Raw genomic sequence first — 17,757 nt, forward strand, 5'->3', positions numbered from 1 at the left:
ACTGATAGGGAAAGAGCTCACGAGCGCGACATGTGCAAGGGCAACGCGTTGTCTAGCAACTATCAGTTACATATTACACTAGTGGTACATCTATTGTTGACTGTCTACAGTTTTACTACACAGGAAACGCTCCGTAAGGTGCTCCCTCGAGCTTGAAATACCCTGGCTGGAGCACCTGGAAGACTCCCGTTGGGTCGTACTCGCCAGAGATGCTCTTCAACCTTTGCTTGTTGGCAGCCCCATAACTAGCAATGACATCTTGATACGGCGACGCGTAGTTCATATAGATGTAGTCGTGGTTGAGATCCTTCTTCGCCGCTTCCTCGACAAGCCGCTCGTACAGGCTGTTGCTGAAAGACATGATCCGGGCATTATCCGCAACGTCTGTCCAGAGGATAGCCAGATTACAGATGAAGATTGGGCCATCGCTGGGGTCAAGACCGAGCGCGTTACCGCCGTTCTGTTGCATCTTCTCCATGGCAGGGACGGTGATTGCCTGGAAGGAGAGAACGGGCAAGATGCCCGCAGCGTCTTGAATCGCAGGCACCATCTCGAAGAATATCTCGATGAACGCCTTGAAGATATCCCGATCGACCTTGAAAGTACGGTCCCAATAGGTCTCTTGAACGCCATCGGGTGCCCCTGCACCAAGTTGGTTGGCCAACGTCGACATGTTCGCGATGGCGGTTTGGTCGATGATCGCTGGGATAGCTTTCCAGTCGTCAAAAACCGCTGGCCATGGCGTGGGCTCGGAGTACTCTAGATCCTCGGCCGCAATCTTCATACCAGCCTGGAGCGCAAAGGAAACGATCTGAGCTTGCTTCGTGTCCTTCTCTGCGTTGACGGCATAGTTGTAGTATGCTTCGTACACTTTGTCCCACTGATCCTCAGTATGGGCACGCTGCCCACCCCACATTTCTCCTTGAACAAAAGTTCTCATGTTGAACTTGGTGACAATACCGAAGTTGTTGCCGCCACCGCGAAGAGCCCAATAGAGGTCTGGAGATTGGGTGGCACTCGCTTCTACAATGATGCCCGAGGCTGTCACCACTTCGAAAGACTCGATGTTATCACAGGCCCATCCATGGGCATTCGCGTAATGGGAGATGCCTCCTCCTAGAGTTAATCCAGACACACCGACGGATGAGATCTGCGTATTGTTAGAAGAGTCATGGCAGTATGGAGAAATAGAGAAACAGGAAGGCAAAGCAACATACGCGACCACCAATAACTTCAAGGCCATACTGCTCAATCCATGGATACACGTCCGCCCAGCGATTTCCTGAGCCAACAGAGGCGATCTTCTTGTCTGCAGATAGGGTCTTTTCGGTGAATTTCTCTAGGGCAATAGTAATGCCTCCCTCAATGCTAGATCCACCAGCAAAGGCAGCGTGTCCACCTCCTTTCACAGCGAAAGGACATTGTGTAAGTCGGGACAAGAGCACAACAGTTGAGACTTGCGAGGCACTACTAGGCTTGAACACACAAAACGGGTTGACAACGGCTTGCTGGGCCGCCCAATAATCGCCGGTAAAACTGTCGTATCCTGCACTTCCTTCCGACAACACAGTACCGTTACCAAAGGAAAACCTTAGGGCTGCGCACTATACGTCTTATCAGTATCGATCTTGAGCAAGATGCAAAGAATTGTATCAACATACAGCCAGCGAACAAGCACTGGAGGAAGATCGTTCCGCCAGATTTGCCAGACCAGGAATACCAGTGACATCGAACCCGTTGTCTACCAAGGCTTTGGTGACATTGAAGTCGTCAGGCTCGAAACCACTTGCCAGCACGCAAGCTGCAAAGGCGCTTGTCGAAGTAGCTATTGTAAACTTCATGCTCCCTGTTCGCCAGTATGCGGAAGATGCCGGACGGTGGTATATAGCTGGTACCGAGAGAGTGGCTCACTGACTGAGTTGCAGGGAGCCACTGCACTTAATGTACTTCGGAGTAGGTTTACCATATTCGTTCCAGGCCGCGAAGGACACTACTACGGACGTGTTCTCAGTACTTGTCCGACGGGGTCTATAGCTCTCTAGCGACGCGGAACGGCCAGTTCGGTCAAATTCTTAGTGGACAGTAACCTCGAAGTTTGTGGGGTAGAGACTAGTCTATTGACGCGAGGCGCTCCGTGGCAAAAGTATAGCATGGTAGCTGATAGCGGTATTCATCTGGGAGCTGGTGTGGCTGCATGGCTATTTCGACGTAGCGCAACATCGGTGGAAGCATGAAAGACATCTTTGTTCTTTTCTCCGAGGGCTCTGCGGGTAGATGCATCGCTTCCGATGAGCTGGGTTGCTGTGCCTCAATCTTGCAGCGATTCGTGGTCTCCACTTTGCAGCGTCTGAGTAAGACATAGGAATTCACTTGCCAAGCAAGCGTTCGCGGGTCGTGTTGGGAGTGGATGAGGCAGGAGCCAGCCGTGCCGCTCTCTCATCTTTGCCACGGGACGGTTCAATGCGGCATGTGTACGCCACCACCACGCCAGCTATACACTACTATCCGGGCATCCGCCAACCGCAAGACACCTCTTTGCGCCCGCATCTATCGGCCGGGAGACAGCTAAGTACATTCATCCGATTTACCACTGAGCAAATTTCTAGGAGCAGCCATTTCTACCTAGGTATGGTTGTCCAAAATCTCACCGTTTAGGTTCGCACCACGATAAAGTCTGTGAGCCAATATGTGATATGCTAGTCTCCTTGTGGCTTGCCTCGCCGAAGCCTGCTCTCCATCCATGCTGCCAGGTGGTAATCTCCAGGCACATGTCGGCATTGACACAAAAAGCATGCTGTCCGCTAGGTCCGCTCTAGCGACGAGGTCAGGCACCGTGCCGCTTCGGACGCTGTAGCGCAAATACGAACAACACACGACGAGGAATAGCGCGAGCGGAGAACTGCACCCCCCAAGCTAAGGTTATTTAGCCAGGAGGCGTTTTTGGGGGCTTGCTGACCTTTGTCCACCACGGAACACCAAACGTGCGCGTCAACACTTGAACAAGGCCATCACAACTACTTTCGGACTTCTTGAAAAGAGTGCGCGACGTCGCGTAAGAGGAAACGATTGGGATACCAGATTCCAGGAACCGGGAACTGAGGACCGGGGCAATCCAGTCGCCGTCTAACCCTTACCCACGCTCCGACACGCGATGGCCCCCATGTAATTCAATTTGCATATGCGTCTTACGGGCTTTTGCACCCCTACGCGCACTGTATTTTGAGTAATCCCTGGCAAACCCAGCTGCGAAGTGTTTTAATCCAGAGTGTCGGGCTTCGTGGGTCGCAATCCTAGGTTCATTCCATCTTGACAGCTCCAACGGCACGGTCTTGTCGCGACACACAACCGCTTCAAGGAACGTATCCTACGGAATCTGTAACACTTTGTGCGAGTTTGACGACAACCGGAAACACACGCCTCACCAACCATGTCCACAGGCGCAGACTGGATCTCGCAGCATGATTTACTCCGGACAGACTACGCCATGCTGGCGATGACATCGACGGTCTTCATCGCACGGGTCGGTGTTCAGGTCTGGCGGCGCAAACCCATCGAAGCGCAGGACATCTTGCTTTACATTGCGTTCGCTGCCTATCTTGCTTTCACCATTCTCTACATCGTCATTACGCCCATTTTCTTCAAACTCCAGGCTCTCCAAGCTGGTCGCATTGCGCCATGGCCCACCATGATGGACGACATTATTTTCGCCGCGAAAGTCATGTGGCAGAGCGGAATGGAGTATTGGACGTGCCTTTGGTTTGTTAAGTTCTCACTATTGGCATTATACAAGAAGCTGTTGTCTGGAATGCCCAAGAAGTACCTTTGGATCTGGTGGTTCACATTGATCTTCTGCGTTGTGGTATGTAAGATTCACGTCGCTTTATCTTGACGCGGCGTAGTCTCTAACGAGCACGACTGACTGGGCACAGACATGGGCAACGTGCATCATTACAGGCCCTGGTCTAGCCTGCAACGACACCAAGAGCTTCTTGGGTGAGGGCGTTCTATGTTCATCGCCTAGCGAAACACGCCGACAAACTGCGAATCTCTATTATGCATACGCAGTGGACACTGTAACCAACATGATGGGTGTGTTCAAACGCGTAACTTGATACTATTCTTAGTACTGACAAGTGGCAGTCATGTTCCTACCCATCCGGCTTATCTGGAACCTGCAGATGGAAAAGCCGAAGAAGATCGGTTGCGGTCTACTATTCGCATCCGGTCTTGTTTGTATACTGTTCTCGACTATCCGCATTGTGCAGGTTGGTCAGGATGGAAGGCCTCGCTCGCCAGATCCAAAGTGGCTGACCATGTGGACCATCATCGAATGTTCGACAGGTAAGTCCAACGCATCTCAATACACTCTACTGGGCTAAATTCATGTCAGCTATCATCATCGGTTGCTGTCCAGGGCTCGCGTCTGCGGTCCCAAAGAGCCGCTTCCGACGAACAGACAGTATCTCCTACGACACACAAGGCTACGTTCGACAATCGCCTAATCGATCCAGTGGCAATGCGCCAAAGAGTCATGGCTTGAGGAATATGCTCGGTTCCAGAAATCGCGACAAGAACAGCGAAAAGATGTCAGGAGACATTAGTATGTCGAGGACTGGGCATGAGAGTGAGGAACAGCTTCCAGAACGCAGAACAACAGGCTCCGGTGTTCTTATCACCGATGAACTACGCGAGCAACAAAGGCTTCGGATGGAGGAAGATGAACGCATGGAAGAGGCACGCCTCAAGTTTGAGCAGTCGCATGCGTGATCATGATCGGCAGAATACATGAATTTCTTGATAAGCGCTCTAGATGCTGTGACAGTCTGATTCAAGTCTTCCAGTGAACAGTATTACGTTTTACTTACGTCGAGAAAAGACTGTCATTTGGGCCACGGCTATCATGAGACAGGTATCAGCCATCGGCAGAGGTCACGCAAAATCTTAGTCGTCTAGAAACGACAGATGTACTGCAAATATCTCGTCACATTTGGCCTTGGTACCTTTCCTTGACACCAGGACACGGCTGCTGACATAACATCCCAGATCAAGCTTTGAACAAGCTGCATTATCAGGCAGCCACAAAACATTTTGATTACGCATGAAACGTCTCTGAGTGCTGTTAAAACAACTCCATAAAGCACATGCTGATGTATAATCGGGTGGCGAAGAAGGCGGCCGATGGAACAAGACGCATCGCGAGGCGCTAGTGGCAGCGGCAAGTGCCGAGCTTTGATTGCGCAGAACTTGAGCAGGCGCTGCGAGACAATTGCTCCTTCTCCACACACCCACGCTCCAACCCACTGCACTTGACGCGCACCCATCTTCACGACTGACGACACATCTCTTACGACCGTCGCACTCCGTACCCGCGATAGCCTTACGTCACACGTCACGGAAGTCGCGTTCCTCGTCGCTCCCTTTGTTTTCCACCCACCGCCAACATCCAATTCACGCGACACGGCCATCAACCAACGCCTGCCTTCACCATGGCTGTCGATTTCTCGAGCGAGTCGCCGCTGGCGATGCAGCTGCAGCAGGTAGTCCAGCCCAAGCTCGCCGAGTTTGGGTGGACGACGGGCGGCGAAGACACGACGCTTTTCGAGTACATCCTCCTCATGCTGGCCAACGACAAAAATGAAGCGCAGGTCGCATCAGAACTGTCAAACGATCTGCTCGACCTGGGCCCGGAGAACACAGAGACACAGCAGTTTGCGCAGTGGTTATTCGAGCAGATCGAGCACCTCAAGCAGTCGAGCGGCGGCAACGCGCAGGTCACACAGTCAATCGAGAACCAGATGGACAGCACCTCAAACGACAACTCGGCAGCTGCGCAAGATACAGATATGGAAGGCGCGTCAGAAGGACAAGGCAATATGTATGTGAACCCTCCACTTTCCCGCCCCTTTAGGGCAGCTCCACAAGCGAGGAGAAACTGCAAGGAGACCGCGCAATCACGCGCATGCCAAATCAAGGCGACGTCGAAGCTTGCCGTGGCTCCTCTGCGCTCACGTTCCTCGTATCAAAACCTGCAGATTCTAACCGTAAACAGTCCTACAGGCCCCAAGGCTATGCGCAACGGCAGCGGTGCCCAAGCAGCACGTCCAGCACGAGGCGGCCGGATGCTCAACCAACTTAACAAGAACATGGACCGCAACAGCGACTCGGTGTTACATCGCGTACGTGGCGCCGGCGGTGGAGTTGGTCGTGTGAACGCGCACGCCCGCGATCCGCCAAAAGGCCCACGGGGCCAGAACATCGGTCGCGGAATCGAGGCAATGGCAAACGGCCGCGGTATGGGCAACGCCAACATGAACATGGGCCAGAACAACATGAACGGTATGGGTATGGGTGGTATGCCAGGAATGCCTATGCCGGGAATGGGTGGTCAGAATGGCATGCCTGGCATCGGCCTGAACCCGCAACAGCAAATGGCCCTTATGCAGATGTACGAGCAGCAGGCGCAGATGATGCAGCAGATTTTCTCCGGTGGCCAACCAACCGGCTTCGTCAACCCCAACTTCAATGGCAACAACCGCGGACCTAAGAAGTCGTTACATCAACGCATAGACCGGCCACACCAGGGCGGCAGAGGCATGAACCCGAATGCTAAGACTTTCACCAAGAAGGAAGGCGAGGACGAAACAATGGCAGACGGCCCAGCTGGAGAGAACAGCAGCGGCATGGATGTCGAACTGCCTTCGGGCCGCCCAGATCCCTCGTCCACCATGTGCAAGTTCAACTTGCGATGCAGCAACCCCGACTGCCACTTCGTTCACCAGTCGCCCGCTGCGATTCCCGGAACCCCAGTCGACATGAACGATACGTGCGACTTTGGTGCGGCATGCAAGAACAAGAAGTGTGTCGGCAAGCACCCATCGCCTGCGCAGCGACAGAAGTTCCAATCAGAGCAGGAGTGCGCCTTCTGGCCCAACTGCCGCGATCCTTCGTCGTGCCCCTACAAGCATCCCACATCAAAGCCTTGTCACAACGGCGCCGACTGCGCTGTCGAGGGCTGCAAGTTTGGACACAGTGCCATCATGTGCAAGTTCAACCCGTGTCTTAACGCGCGCTGCTTGTATAAGCATGAGCCTGGTCAGAAGAAGATCACTACAAATAAATGGGTCGCCCCCAAGGAGGGAGAACACGTTAGCGAGAGGAAATTTGTTGACGAAGAGCAAAAAGAGGAGTTGATTATTCCGGGCAAAGACGAGGAGATGCAACAGGCACCGGCGAATGAGGGCCTGGACGTGCAGGCATAGAAGGATCCTGAGCTATTTTACTGGGACGTAGGTGGTGGATATGATACCATTGAGATGACGGGCAGGTGATGTTGGGTGGAACGTAGAGCATTGTATTATAGTCTGGATCTGCTGGACGAGGCGTTAGGGTTGGTGGCATGGCCCCAACGAGGAGGAGAGAGAATTACTTGTTTCTGGCGGCCCGCGTTGGCTGCGCTCTTCTTCTTACATATTCGCATCCTCTTACGCGTGACATTCGTGACTTTCTGACATGTCCCCTGGATGTACCCGCTGTTTTGCAACGATTACTCACCAGGCAAAGTGCTGCATGCATTTGCAGTTAATGCATCTACCATATGTACTTGATCTAGTAGGACTACGAAATACTGTAATAGCTGCGAAGCCGACTATATGCATGATCACGGATACCACGGTACCATAAGCCTTGGGAGTATAGCGATTCGCGCTCACGTTGGACTATCGAATGGAGACTATTCCGAACAAGGCTTAGCCGGTCCGCCACGTTTGCTCAGCCACCCTCTTTCGTACGCCGCGACATCTGGTGTGTGATCAACTCCGCATTCTACTTGTACTTCTGACCACTTTGTCGCTCCTTCCTTTTACTCCAGTAAACCTTGCCTTCCCTACTTACCCTTCATTCCTTCCTTCTTCACACTGTTCCCCGAGGATCGCCATTCACACCTGGCACAAACCCCCAACAAAGTTCGATCGACAGCTGGAAGAGATTACCCAGCCTTGCCGCCCAGTAAACGACGTAACAGTCTTTTTGCCTTCCGAGGAGTCCATCACACTTACACCACACTCTCTGTAATCCTCACAAACTACCAACATGTCTAAACCATACGTACGTCTGCCTCGCATCCGCTAGCGTCTCCTGTCGCAATGCGCGCGACATTCCCATCTCCTATCCAATCCAGTCGCAACCACAACCACGTGCTAACCCTCTCTCAGGACCAAGGCGCACCACCCGCCTATCCCCCACCAGCGCACCAAGATGCTGGCCCAGCCCCCGGCGGCATGCAGCCCTCATACTACAACCAAGGCGGCGCCCAACCCGACTACTACGGCGGCAGCCCGAACCCCTACCAACAAGGCCAGCCTGGCCCCTACGGACCGCCACAGGGCCAGTACGGACCTCCTCAAGGACAATACGGACCTCCCCAAGGAGGATACAACGGTCAGCAGATGCAGTACCAGCAGGGCCCTCCGCCCCCAGGCGGCTACTACCAGGACGACAGGAGGGCTGATGGCGGTGGTGGCGGTCTTTTTGCGGGATTGTGCGCTGGTTTGGCGTGCTGTTGCTGCTTGGACTGCTTGTTCTAGACGCGTTGTCGAGACAAGCAAGGCTGGATGGGATGATGGAGATGGAACGCGCAAGAGGTGGCACACCAGATGGAGCAATTTGGCTTTTTGGCCGCCTGAGATGCGTATACCATGCGAAGACGGATCGAGAAGACGAGGAATTCGCGTACAAGCTATAGACCGAGGTTTCTTTTGTTCACACTGGGGTCTCTTTGGATATGACTGATTATCGATTTGGAGGCATATCGAGGAGTGCTGCCAGCTATCAACTTACCTAATTCGACGATTTTTTTCTCGGAATTTCGTTCGTACTTGTTTCTGTCTCGAACGTCCATGGTTATGGTTATTGGCTGATTGTACAGGTATATGCGTTCGAGGACTGTTTGCGAGCACGCCGAGTGCGGCGCCTTGAACGAACGTCGTGTTTGCGCGCCACACAAGTAAAGTCCGAGGTGCCATCGTTCACCCGAATGCGCCAATGCCAATGCGCACTCCCGGAGTCGAGCGAAATGCAATTGAATGCTGGCACGCAAGCACCGATGTACACTCACCTTCGGCCCTGGTTTCTCAACTATAACCGCACGATTCCCTGGACTTACTCTAAAAAGGCTGTGAAGCGTCGCCGCTACGGGTATATAGATAAGTTTCTAACGACAGCTCGGTCACCGACATCGGATCGCCTGACTGGCGCTCACTCACCGTACTGAGGGGGGCTAAACGAGGACGTTGGAAGGTGTGGAAGTTGTGAATCAACAAACATCTCTCATCACATCTTTCTTCACATCTTGAGTACTTCACTGCTGCAGAGTTGAGACATGGCAGACAACAACAACCCCTCAGGATACACTCCTCCTGCTCCTGATGCCGTTTCCGCTTCCGATATACCAGCGCCAGCATCTCCCACCATGGACTTGCCTGGATATGTACCGCCTGTATATGAAGTATGTGGAATTTTGCTATGAGTTTTGCTGCAGATCAGCTAACTAGCTCAGATATCCAAGCAGTGCCAGGAAGAAGCAGAAGGGACCATGTACCCAGACCAGCCGGACAATCCGAACAACGAGCACAAATGGCTGTACTGCGAGAACCACAGCGGGGACACTCTTGGATATTTTGGATGCGTCTGTGACAAGACACAAGAGTTTGGCCGCAACCAGTACTTCTCCGCCGATTGCATATTGAGGGAATTGGTCGGTGACGACAAAAGAAGGCGTGCGTACCGTGCCCCCGCCCCAAGTAAGGGAATTAGAAAATGAGTGAGAGAGCTAACCCATAACTGGCTAGTGTTTCTCAAGCAGTACTCTTCAGGCTGTATTGGTAAGACCTTGATCGATCTCACTGGAGCCTGGGCTCAGTACAATCCGCATATCCCAGTCTCCACTTCTACCACTGCGCAGCCCACCACCACCACGAGCTCTCAACCTAGTACGTCTACTCAACCGAGTACACTGACTCAGGCTACAAGTGCGACCACTTCCGCGGCGTCCTCGAAGACTACTACGACGCGACTCACCACCACGATCACCAATTCGACAGCTACAGTTATGCCAACTCCGACGGGTCCGGCCGATGGGCAGATACCAATCTGCGGAGTATGCGCCACCGTTTGCACCCTTCGACACACTCGCTAATATATACTAGATCCCACAGAAATGCATGACGACAAAGCCACAGGGCGAGGCGTTATGTGTCATGGGCGATCTAGACTGCATCTGCAAGGCCAGCAACTCGCTCGAACACAACACCGAGTTCAACCAGCAGTGCGTTCTCGACGCTTGCTACGGTGACATCGGCAGAGAAGGTAAGTCGTATTCCGTGAATTACACCCCGACGTCGTTCACCACTAACTTCGCTACAGAGTTCCTTGACAGTCTCTTTTACCACTGCAAGAAGGTAGACAAGGAGCTCACCGACATACCGAAACGATGGGAGCCCTACCTTCCAGCCACCTTCCCTTCCGCACCCGACTCGACGACCAGTGACCCCAAGAATCCTGCGCCTGCTCAAGCCGGTGTCAAGCTCAACGTCCAATCCATCGTGGGCATTGTCATCGGAGTCCTTCTCGTCCTCTGCATGGTTTTCGGATTGCTGTGGCTCTGGTGGAAGAAGAAGAGGGAGGCCAAGAAGCTGCGCGTCGAAAACGCTCAGATGCTAGATGCTATGAACCCTGACGGCTTCAGCAACAGGATCCACACTTTGAGGGGCGACTCATCAATCCAGGACTTCGCAGATCTCCGGGGAACCGGCAGTGCAGGCTCGGACGCCGCTGCATCAAGGCACGGTACCGCGTCTACCTACAACGACGCGACACTCGTTGGTTCGCCGCGGAGCACGACTGCCTTTCCCCTCAGCCCTACAACCCCTAAGAGCCCAATTCCTGAGTATGGTACAGCCGATGAAGACTGCGCCATGTCGACGTTCGTGAGATACCCCGGTCATAAGCCATACAACGACGGACAATTCGAGCTACCCAACAACCAACTTCGCGGCAGTCAAGTCATGCAGGGCCAGCGCAATACGCAAGATGACTCAGCGAGCGAGTACAGTGCACGCCGGCCTAGCTACGGCGATGACTCTATCGACATACGACAGGACAGGGAATCGCGGGCACAGTTTGAACGGATGCAGCGGGATGAGTGGGAGAGAAATGGGGATCTGGAGCCACGCCACAACCGGGGAGGTGCATTTTGAGATTGCGTGTTTTGGATTTTATTGATATTTCCCTGTTCTCACCGGTGAACTGCTTCGGAATATATCCCGGCGAACTCGTGTAGCAGTTCCTGCGGATGCCCGTTGGGCGACGAGCTAGGTTTAGGCTTATCTCCGTTGACTAAGTAGTACGAGGCTAGGTATTACATGCGAACTCGTAGTACACAAAGATCTTCCGTGCGCGTTTGATGTGATCAGCCGCTTGCCAAGTGTTGTTGAGATTGGTTCTGTTGGTATTGCGTGTGAGGCGAGGCAGGGAATGTGCTCTGATTGGGCAGTGGGGGAGGTCAGAGGTGAGAGAGCAAGCGCGGGCGTTTGCTCTTAAAACGCGCGAGTCTGTGTCGGCTGATCCTCAAGGTTGCGACATCTCCTCCACTACATGTACCCGTCATAATGAAAATGCTGCTGATAGTCATGTTCATTCTGCTTGGATTGGCAGCGGCCCAGAAGAAAGACAGGAACTGCATACCAGAGAACCCTTTGGTGCCTATCCCGGACTGCACTGTAAGCGTTCAATTCTGCTATCACATAGATCGTTGTCGCGAGACTAACTCGTCTAGAAACAATGTCTTATCGGCTACAACGAAGTCCTAGATGGTGCATGCGCAGACAGCCTCCACACCTTTTGTAACATTGGTATCGTGCCTCTGCACTTTAAACTATACGGCCCATGTATCCTCAATGCGTGTCCCAGCTTGGCTGACAGGCAAGGTATCTCTTGTCCAGCTCTGTTCCAAGGTTCCGTTCATACTGACGGGTAACATTAGAATACGTGGATCTCTTCCGGCGAGCCTGTACTAGTATCAGTAAGGGCTTCGACAACCCTAGAGTCAAAGACGAGTTCAACTATGAGGATTTACTCGAGGACACAACGCCGAGTAGTACTGCGGCAATCACTGTCACTATACTGTCATCGACTCGTGATCCACGAGTGTCAACAACATCGGGAATGGCGGGTACGCCTATCGATCTTACAGCTAGCGACGCCACTCGATCCCCAATAACATCGATCCCTGATCCTACAACGGGACAGTGGGCAGACGCATCGTCCGAGGCACCACTATCCGCGACTTCGACGCCACCGAGCTCTACAAATCAAGGAGAAACGACGCCGGTTGGGCCGGCGCCGCTCCCGAACGACACTGGTCTCGCGCACGCTACGTCGAAGGGGCAAAACGACGTGACTGTCCACTCGCATGTCACTATCACTGCAACCTCGAACGCTGCTCCTCAATCTACCGCCACTACTGCTGCTGCCCCTACACTCAGTACCACCGCTATCGCTGGCACAGCAGCAGGCGGTACCGTGGGTATTGCGCTCATCATCGGCCTCATATTCCTTTTTATGCGTCGTCGCAAACGCCAATCTTCACTTGCGTCTCCAGCAGATATATGGGAGCCCTCTCGCAACACCAGCCCGAAGCCTAAGCTACCAAACATTCAGCATGATTCGAGCTTCGGTCGATACTCGGAGATGGGAGCCGGTGTACTAGTACGTCAACGCTCGAAAGCAGAACTACACAGCGAGGATATGCCAGTGCCACGTCCTCAAACAGGCTACTTCAGGCCCCCGGAGATGCACGGTGGAGGCGGCGAAAACGCGCGATACTACAATTCAGGACAGCCATCTGAACCGCATGGCCATGGAGGCAATATGGACTCTCGATACCCTGAGCTGAGTTCACACGCCGTAATGAGCATGTCTTCACCCACGTCGCCCATCTCTCAAGCTTCGACAATGCAAGGCTGGCATGCAAATTCGCCTTCTGGCGCACCCACCATCAGACTGAGCAGCGCTGATCTCCGCAGCGAGGGAATGAGAAGTCCAGTGAGTGAGCTCGGTACCCATGCACCTCTGCGCTCCACACGCTCGGCCGAACTACATGGCGCAGGTACCATGAGTCCGATGAGTGAGCTTGGTACTGATAGCTTTCACGGTGTGGGCCACGGAGCGGCTGAATTGCACAATGAGCCTCTACTTCCGCCGCAGATAGATTCGAGGAGCAAGGGAGATGTGCCGGATGGTGTTGTGGAGATCGACGATTCGGATATGCATAGAGGACATCGACCTGGGGTTTCTACGAACTTCTGATCTTACGGCGGTACCTGAGGTGAACCGGAAGTAGTTCGACAGTTAATCTACGATTAAAGGTAATTTGTAATGAAGAGCGATATTATACGGCAAGCCACAGAATTTAATCCGCCGTTAGACTTCAAGTTCGCGATGAATGTTCATTTAAGTTCTCGTCATACTATCCATTCCAAAAGCATGTATGGACAAGGGTACGTCCAGTAAGCATCATGACTGCAGTGCCTGTAAAGGTCCGTTTCACCGGCGCTATGTACGAACATGCATCGCCGTTACAGTGCCACGTTCGAGTAACATTTCGTGAAGTAACATCCGTCTTATTGGATGGTGGAACAATGTTGTCGCAAGGCAGAATCGTTGAAGATCAGGACAAGAAGGACGCGAAGAAGCCCGACATAGGATCGAGGAACGCCGTTGGATAACCAGCTCACTCTGAAAGATATTGAGTTTCGCTCTACTCAACGAGCTACATCGCCTTTCCATCCTTCTTCACTAGGAATAAGGTCACACCACCTTCTTCCCACCATGTCTGGGTCTTCTACCAACCTTCCATGCAGGTTTCCGCTCGTGTAAGTATTGACGGGTCGGCCGTTCAGCCCTATCGGGCATTTTCTCAGCTCGTTGGGAGATTAGAGAGCGCTGAGACCGGCCTCTTCGTGGCTATGTACTGGTATACATGCACAAAGTGACTTGTTTGGAAGGAGAGCCGCACGTTGTTCCGAAAGATCATTGCTTCTCGCGAGAAGTTGTGTAGACAGTGAGTTTCAATAAGCGAACTTAGTATGTTGTGTACGTTGAGACAGAATATTGAGGAGACCTTTGCCCATGTCGAAACGGAAATCATCAGAGGATACCGTGCGCAGAAGCCTTTGGGTCTGAGGATAAAAGCAGGCTGTAGCTCTATGCGTACTGACAGCTCGACCTCACACACCTTAGAAGTCAACTACCTTCGAAGAAGTTACACGTCAGACTGGCATTAGATCAAAACTCTCACAGGTACAAAGTCCATCATCATCAGTCTACAGCCATGACGACTAACATCAGATATCACAGCAATCTATCCCAAGCAAAAGACACCATGGCAACTACAACACTCGCTACCTCTATCGTTGCAGCCTCAACTTCACCAGCAGAAAGCGCTACTTCCACCAATCCAAACGAGTATGTCTACTTCGGCGTTCACGGCAAAGCCATCATGATCGGCCTCGCAGCCACAGTTGCGCTTCTCTTCTTCATCCTCGTGTGCATGGCATGTTGCTGGCCTAAAGAGAAGAAGAGGAACGATCAAGGAGGATATGTGATGACGACTTATTGGAATGGGGCTGGGAAGAAGGGGAGGTGCTGTTAGATCGGATGATAATGGTATGGGATTAAAGGTTGAGCGACCGCGCGGGTGGTGGGGAGAGCAACATGTGAATGCGGTGGTAGTCGAGATAAATTCAGATGTCGATACTATGCACTGCGATACAACTAATACAGCTTGTTGAACTGAAGTGACTACTAGGCGACATCTTGAAGAGATAGGGAGGTCAATGCCCGTCCGCCCACCACCACGCCCACCACCACGCCTCCACCAACACCCTATCGGTAAACAAAGGATCATAGGACGCGTGCAGGCAGCGCGATCACGACCGCTTAGAAGACTTACTCCTCATCCCTCTTTCTATCTTAATGAACTTTTCCCCGCATCCTGGCTGAACAAGATGGCTGGCAACCTTACATTCAGTGCACCATCTAGGCACCCCAAATGCCACAACAGTCCCCTTACTATCCTTCGCGACACCGTCCACAACGTCCTGCAGCGAGCGGGTTGGGTCGGTCGGCAGCGAATTCTTCAAGACCATCTGTACGGCACTGATGATGGTATATGCCGCATCGTTACTAGCCGTGTGACCATCGCGAAACTCCACGCCAAAGTGTGGGATCAAAGTTTTTAATGCGATTTGCTGGCCCTTTTCCTGACCCTTTCCACGAATACCCTGCTCGTTCGCGATCTTCTGGGTATCGATGATGGCGACGACGTTGCTGTCGAATTTGGGGTCGATACCAAGCTCTTCTTGCAGCATCCGAAGGTCGTTCTGGACTGAGTGGCCGAGAAATATGACTGGGCATTTAGGACCATCCTCGTTGTCATCATCGACAGGCCACGCGAGTGTTTCGATCAGGAACTCTTTTGCGTCTTCCTTCGTGGCAAAGCGCGTTGAGCCGAAGTGATTTCTTTCGGGGTTTCCTCGGACGAACCTCCAGTTGATAAGGTGTGCGTTCTCGCGTACACGAATGTGATAGTAGTAGATATTCCGCAAGATCATCTCCCCATGTATACCGGGACTCCTGAGAACTGGCGCCATCTCTTTCCGCGAAAACGTATTGAGCCCATATTCTGTCAGCACTCGTGGCTCTATCTCGTGCATTTCGCAATCCATGGTGACAACGATGGTATGCGCCGCTAGTGGTGGTGCGCCGGGTATCTCCATACCAAGGCCATACTGCAATATCTGGGTATGGCTTTTGCCCAGGAAGAAGCGTCGGACCTCTTCCATGGGCGTTTCAACAACATGCGAGACGGTAGCTGTGTTGGTGCCATAGAGTTCCTCGAGAGAATCAACTGAGTTGATTGAAGCGCTTGAAGACATGGCAAGCGATTAATATATGTATGTTGCTACCAGATATCGGGTTTCTGGTCGGGAAGTTTTGTACCGTGAATATTGTGATCTCGTTGAAGCGATTAATGTCGCTGAGAAGAAGACTTTCCGGGGTTTTAAATAAAGTCGTGTGCCCTTATAGACCCGTGGTTATTGTTAATGAGGTGCTGCGATTTAGCACGGTGGCCCCATATGTGGTACCAGGGTTCGCGGCGTCGCTACCTGTTGAATATCTCTAGAGATGCCAGTAGAAGCTCAAGTATTACAACGCCAATGGTGACCCCATCATGAGTAGAGCGTATGATAATGCTGTACTGCCGGAATATATGTACCAGGTTGGTCAGCCCTGCATACTGGAGGAGTGTCATGCGCGGGCATGGCGAAAACCTGCGTTGTACTGCCTGATACTCTACTGGCATGCTTGCTCTTCTCCACTAAGTTTTTGTTTTGCCTTGGTAAGAGTGAAGAATCGAGTAGTCTAACGACGTCATCATGGCATAGAACCAAGGGTAGTCCTGTGCTGCATGCTGTGCATCTGAAACTCGGCATGTACGCGCACTCGTTGCTCTACTCAGACGAACTTGGTCGATGATCGCATGTTGCGATCGTACCAGAAGACGTATTCAGCGACATTACTTAACTCTAAATAGATGGCTTGATTCCAGGAGAGCGACAATTAACTAGGTCATGACTAGAGCTACAGTCGGACCCTCTTTTCCTACCAGAGTTCGCCCAGTGTGCGCCGCTTGCGCTTCCAAACAAGTGATTCAGATCGCAGCTTCGTACTGTACTCATTTGCTTCTGGGATCCGTAGAAGCGACTGAGCTCGCAATATCGTCAAGTTGGTATCATATAAGTTCCTATTAAGGAAGCTCGAAATTTACTAGCCAGAACGTGATATCTCGACCCGAAAGAAGTAATATGCGCTGCGTCGCGAAGTCCAACGTCGAGCGAACCTTCTCGTACCCTTTGGCGTTCAGCCGATCAGATGTGAGTGGCTTAGAAGCCCATGAGTACGGCGCATTGCTAGACATATCGAGATCGCCTTTTATTTCGAGTTGATCAAGCGTGACGCGCCCGAGCCGATGCATGTCTTTCATTGTTACAAATATATCTCTCCATGCTGCTATACTCGTGCCTGTGACTGTGATATGCGAAAAGCTCACATCTTCCAGTGTCGAGCGATGACGGAGAAGCATCCGAAGCAAATTGCGCCCGTGACTGCGAGATCGGAAGAGATGTAGCGTTCGAAGACTGGTCCAGGAGGACTGCATAAAGACAGTCCGCAGCATCCGGTACTCAAAGTCACAGCTGCGTCCATAGAAGTGCTCGACTGCAGTAGCATAGATCATCATCTCCGATATCCATGTTAGCAAGGCAGGAACCTCGTTGCCATCAATATCACTCATTGCGCAATCGAATGTTAGACTTCGTATCCGAGGAGCTATAGCTCTCCAGCTTTGATGGCCAGTATCGTAAATCTTGCCGCTCGATGGAAGGTTCGCCGCGGTGATTGTCAGGTCAACCGTGAGCTTGTCCAAGTCAACCGTGCTCAGTATCTTCGAGAGATTCTCCAGCATGATGATCTCGGCGTAATACTCCATGAAGAGAAGGCCATCGAGGCTAAACTCTAATAGAGTTTTCGAACCAGATGGGGCCAAATCGGTGGTCACTTCGATAGCGTGTGCCCCGACTGCGCGATAGAGCGACATGGTACCCCGACTCCGTAGTATGGGCTTGGCGAATCGTTCTTCGT

The 17,757-nt window shown here is 52.4% G+C and overlaps 7 protein-coding genes across 7 annotated transcripts; 5 read left to right on the forward strand and 2 right to left on the reverse strand.

The window, feature by feature from the left end:
- Window positions 1-115: 115 nt before the first annotated feature.
- On the reverse strand, window positions 116-1,841 carry J4E84_010128 (uncharacterized protein; the record flags this gene model as incomplete). Its single annotated transcript, XM_049392686.1, has 3 exons — window positions 116-1,150; window positions 1,218-1,604; window positions 1,662-1,841. The coding sequence occupies 3 exons, from the start codon at window positions 1,839-1,841 to the stop codon at window positions 116-118; spliced, it is 1,602 nt and encodes a 533-aa protein (XP_049239634.1).
- A 1,586-nt stretch (window positions 1,842-3,427) lies between these two features.
- J4E84_010129 (uncharacterized protein) lies at window positions 3,428-4,767 on the forward strand (the record flags this gene model as incomplete). Its single annotated transcript, XM_049392687.1, has 4 exons — window positions 3,428-3,859; window positions 3,930-4,089; window positions 4,141-4,341; window positions 4,391-4,767. 4 exons carry the CDS (start codon window positions 3,428-3,430, stop codon window positions 4,765-4,767), a joined length of 1,170 nt encoding a protein of 389 aa, XP_049239635.1.
- Window positions 4,768-5,486: 719 nt separating this feature from the next.
- J4E84_010130 (uncharacterized protein) lies at window positions 5,487-7,259 on the forward strand (the record flags this gene model as incomplete). Its single annotated transcript, XM_049392688.1, has 2 exons — window positions 5,487-5,875; window positions 6,050-7,259. The coding sequence occupies 2 exons, from the start codon at window positions 5,487-5,489 to the stop codon at window positions 7,257-7,259; spliced, it is 1,599 nt and encodes a 532-aa protein (XP_049239636.1).
- Window positions 7,260-8,088: 829 nt separating this feature from the next.
- On the forward strand, window positions 8,089-8,582 carry J4E84_010131 (uncharacterized protein; the record flags this gene model as incomplete). Its single annotated transcript, XM_049392689.1, has 2 exons — window positions 8,089-8,103; window positions 8,211-8,582. 2 exons carry the CDS (start codon window positions 8,089-8,091, stop codon window positions 8,580-8,582), a joined length of 387 nt encoding a protein of 128 aa, XP_049239637.1.
- Window positions 8,583-9,466: 884 nt separating this feature from the next.
- On the forward strand, window positions 9,467-11,252 carry J4E84_010132 (uncharacterized protein; the record flags this gene model as incomplete). Its single annotated transcript, XM_049392690.1, has 6 exons — window positions 9,467-9,502; window positions 9,554-9,797; window positions 9,846-9,986; window positions 10,104-10,153; window positions 10,203-10,362; window positions 10,420-11,252. 6 exons carry the CDS (start codon window positions 9,467-9,469, stop codon window positions 11,250-11,252), a joined length of 1,464 nt encoding a protein of 487 aa, XP_049239638.1.
- A 967-nt stretch (window positions 11,253-12,219) lies between these two features.
- Window positions 12,220-13,362, forward strand: J4E84_010133 (uncharacterized protein; the record flags this gene model as incomplete). The annotated part of the gene is made up of 2 exons (XM_049392691.1): window positions 12,220-12,226; window positions 12,248-13,362. 2 exons carry the CDS (start codon window positions 12,220-12,222, stop codon window positions 13,360-13,362), a joined length of 1,122 nt encoding a protein of 373 aa, XP_049239639.1.
- A 1,622-nt stretch (window positions 13,363-14,984) lies between these two features.
- On the reverse strand, window positions 14,985-15,992 carry J4E84_010134 (uncharacterized protein; the record flags this gene model as incomplete). The annotated part of the gene is made up of 1 exon (XM_049392692.1): window positions 14,985-15,992. One exon carries the CDS (start codon window positions 15,990-15,992, stop codon window positions 14,985-14,987), a length of 1,008 nt encoding a protein of 335 aa, XP_049239640.1.
- Window positions 15,993-17,757: the final 1,765 nt, after the last annotated feature.

Source organism: Alternaria hordeiaustralica (genome assembly GCF_023758085.1).
Source record: "Alternaria hordeiaustralica strain BMP 2776 chromosome Unknown scaffold_36, whole genome shotgun sequence".
In the NCBI taxonomy this organism is placed as follows: domain Eukaryota; kingdom Fungi; phylum Ascomycota; class Dothideomycetes; order Pleosporales; family Pleosporaceae; genus Alternaria; species Alternaria hordeiaustralica.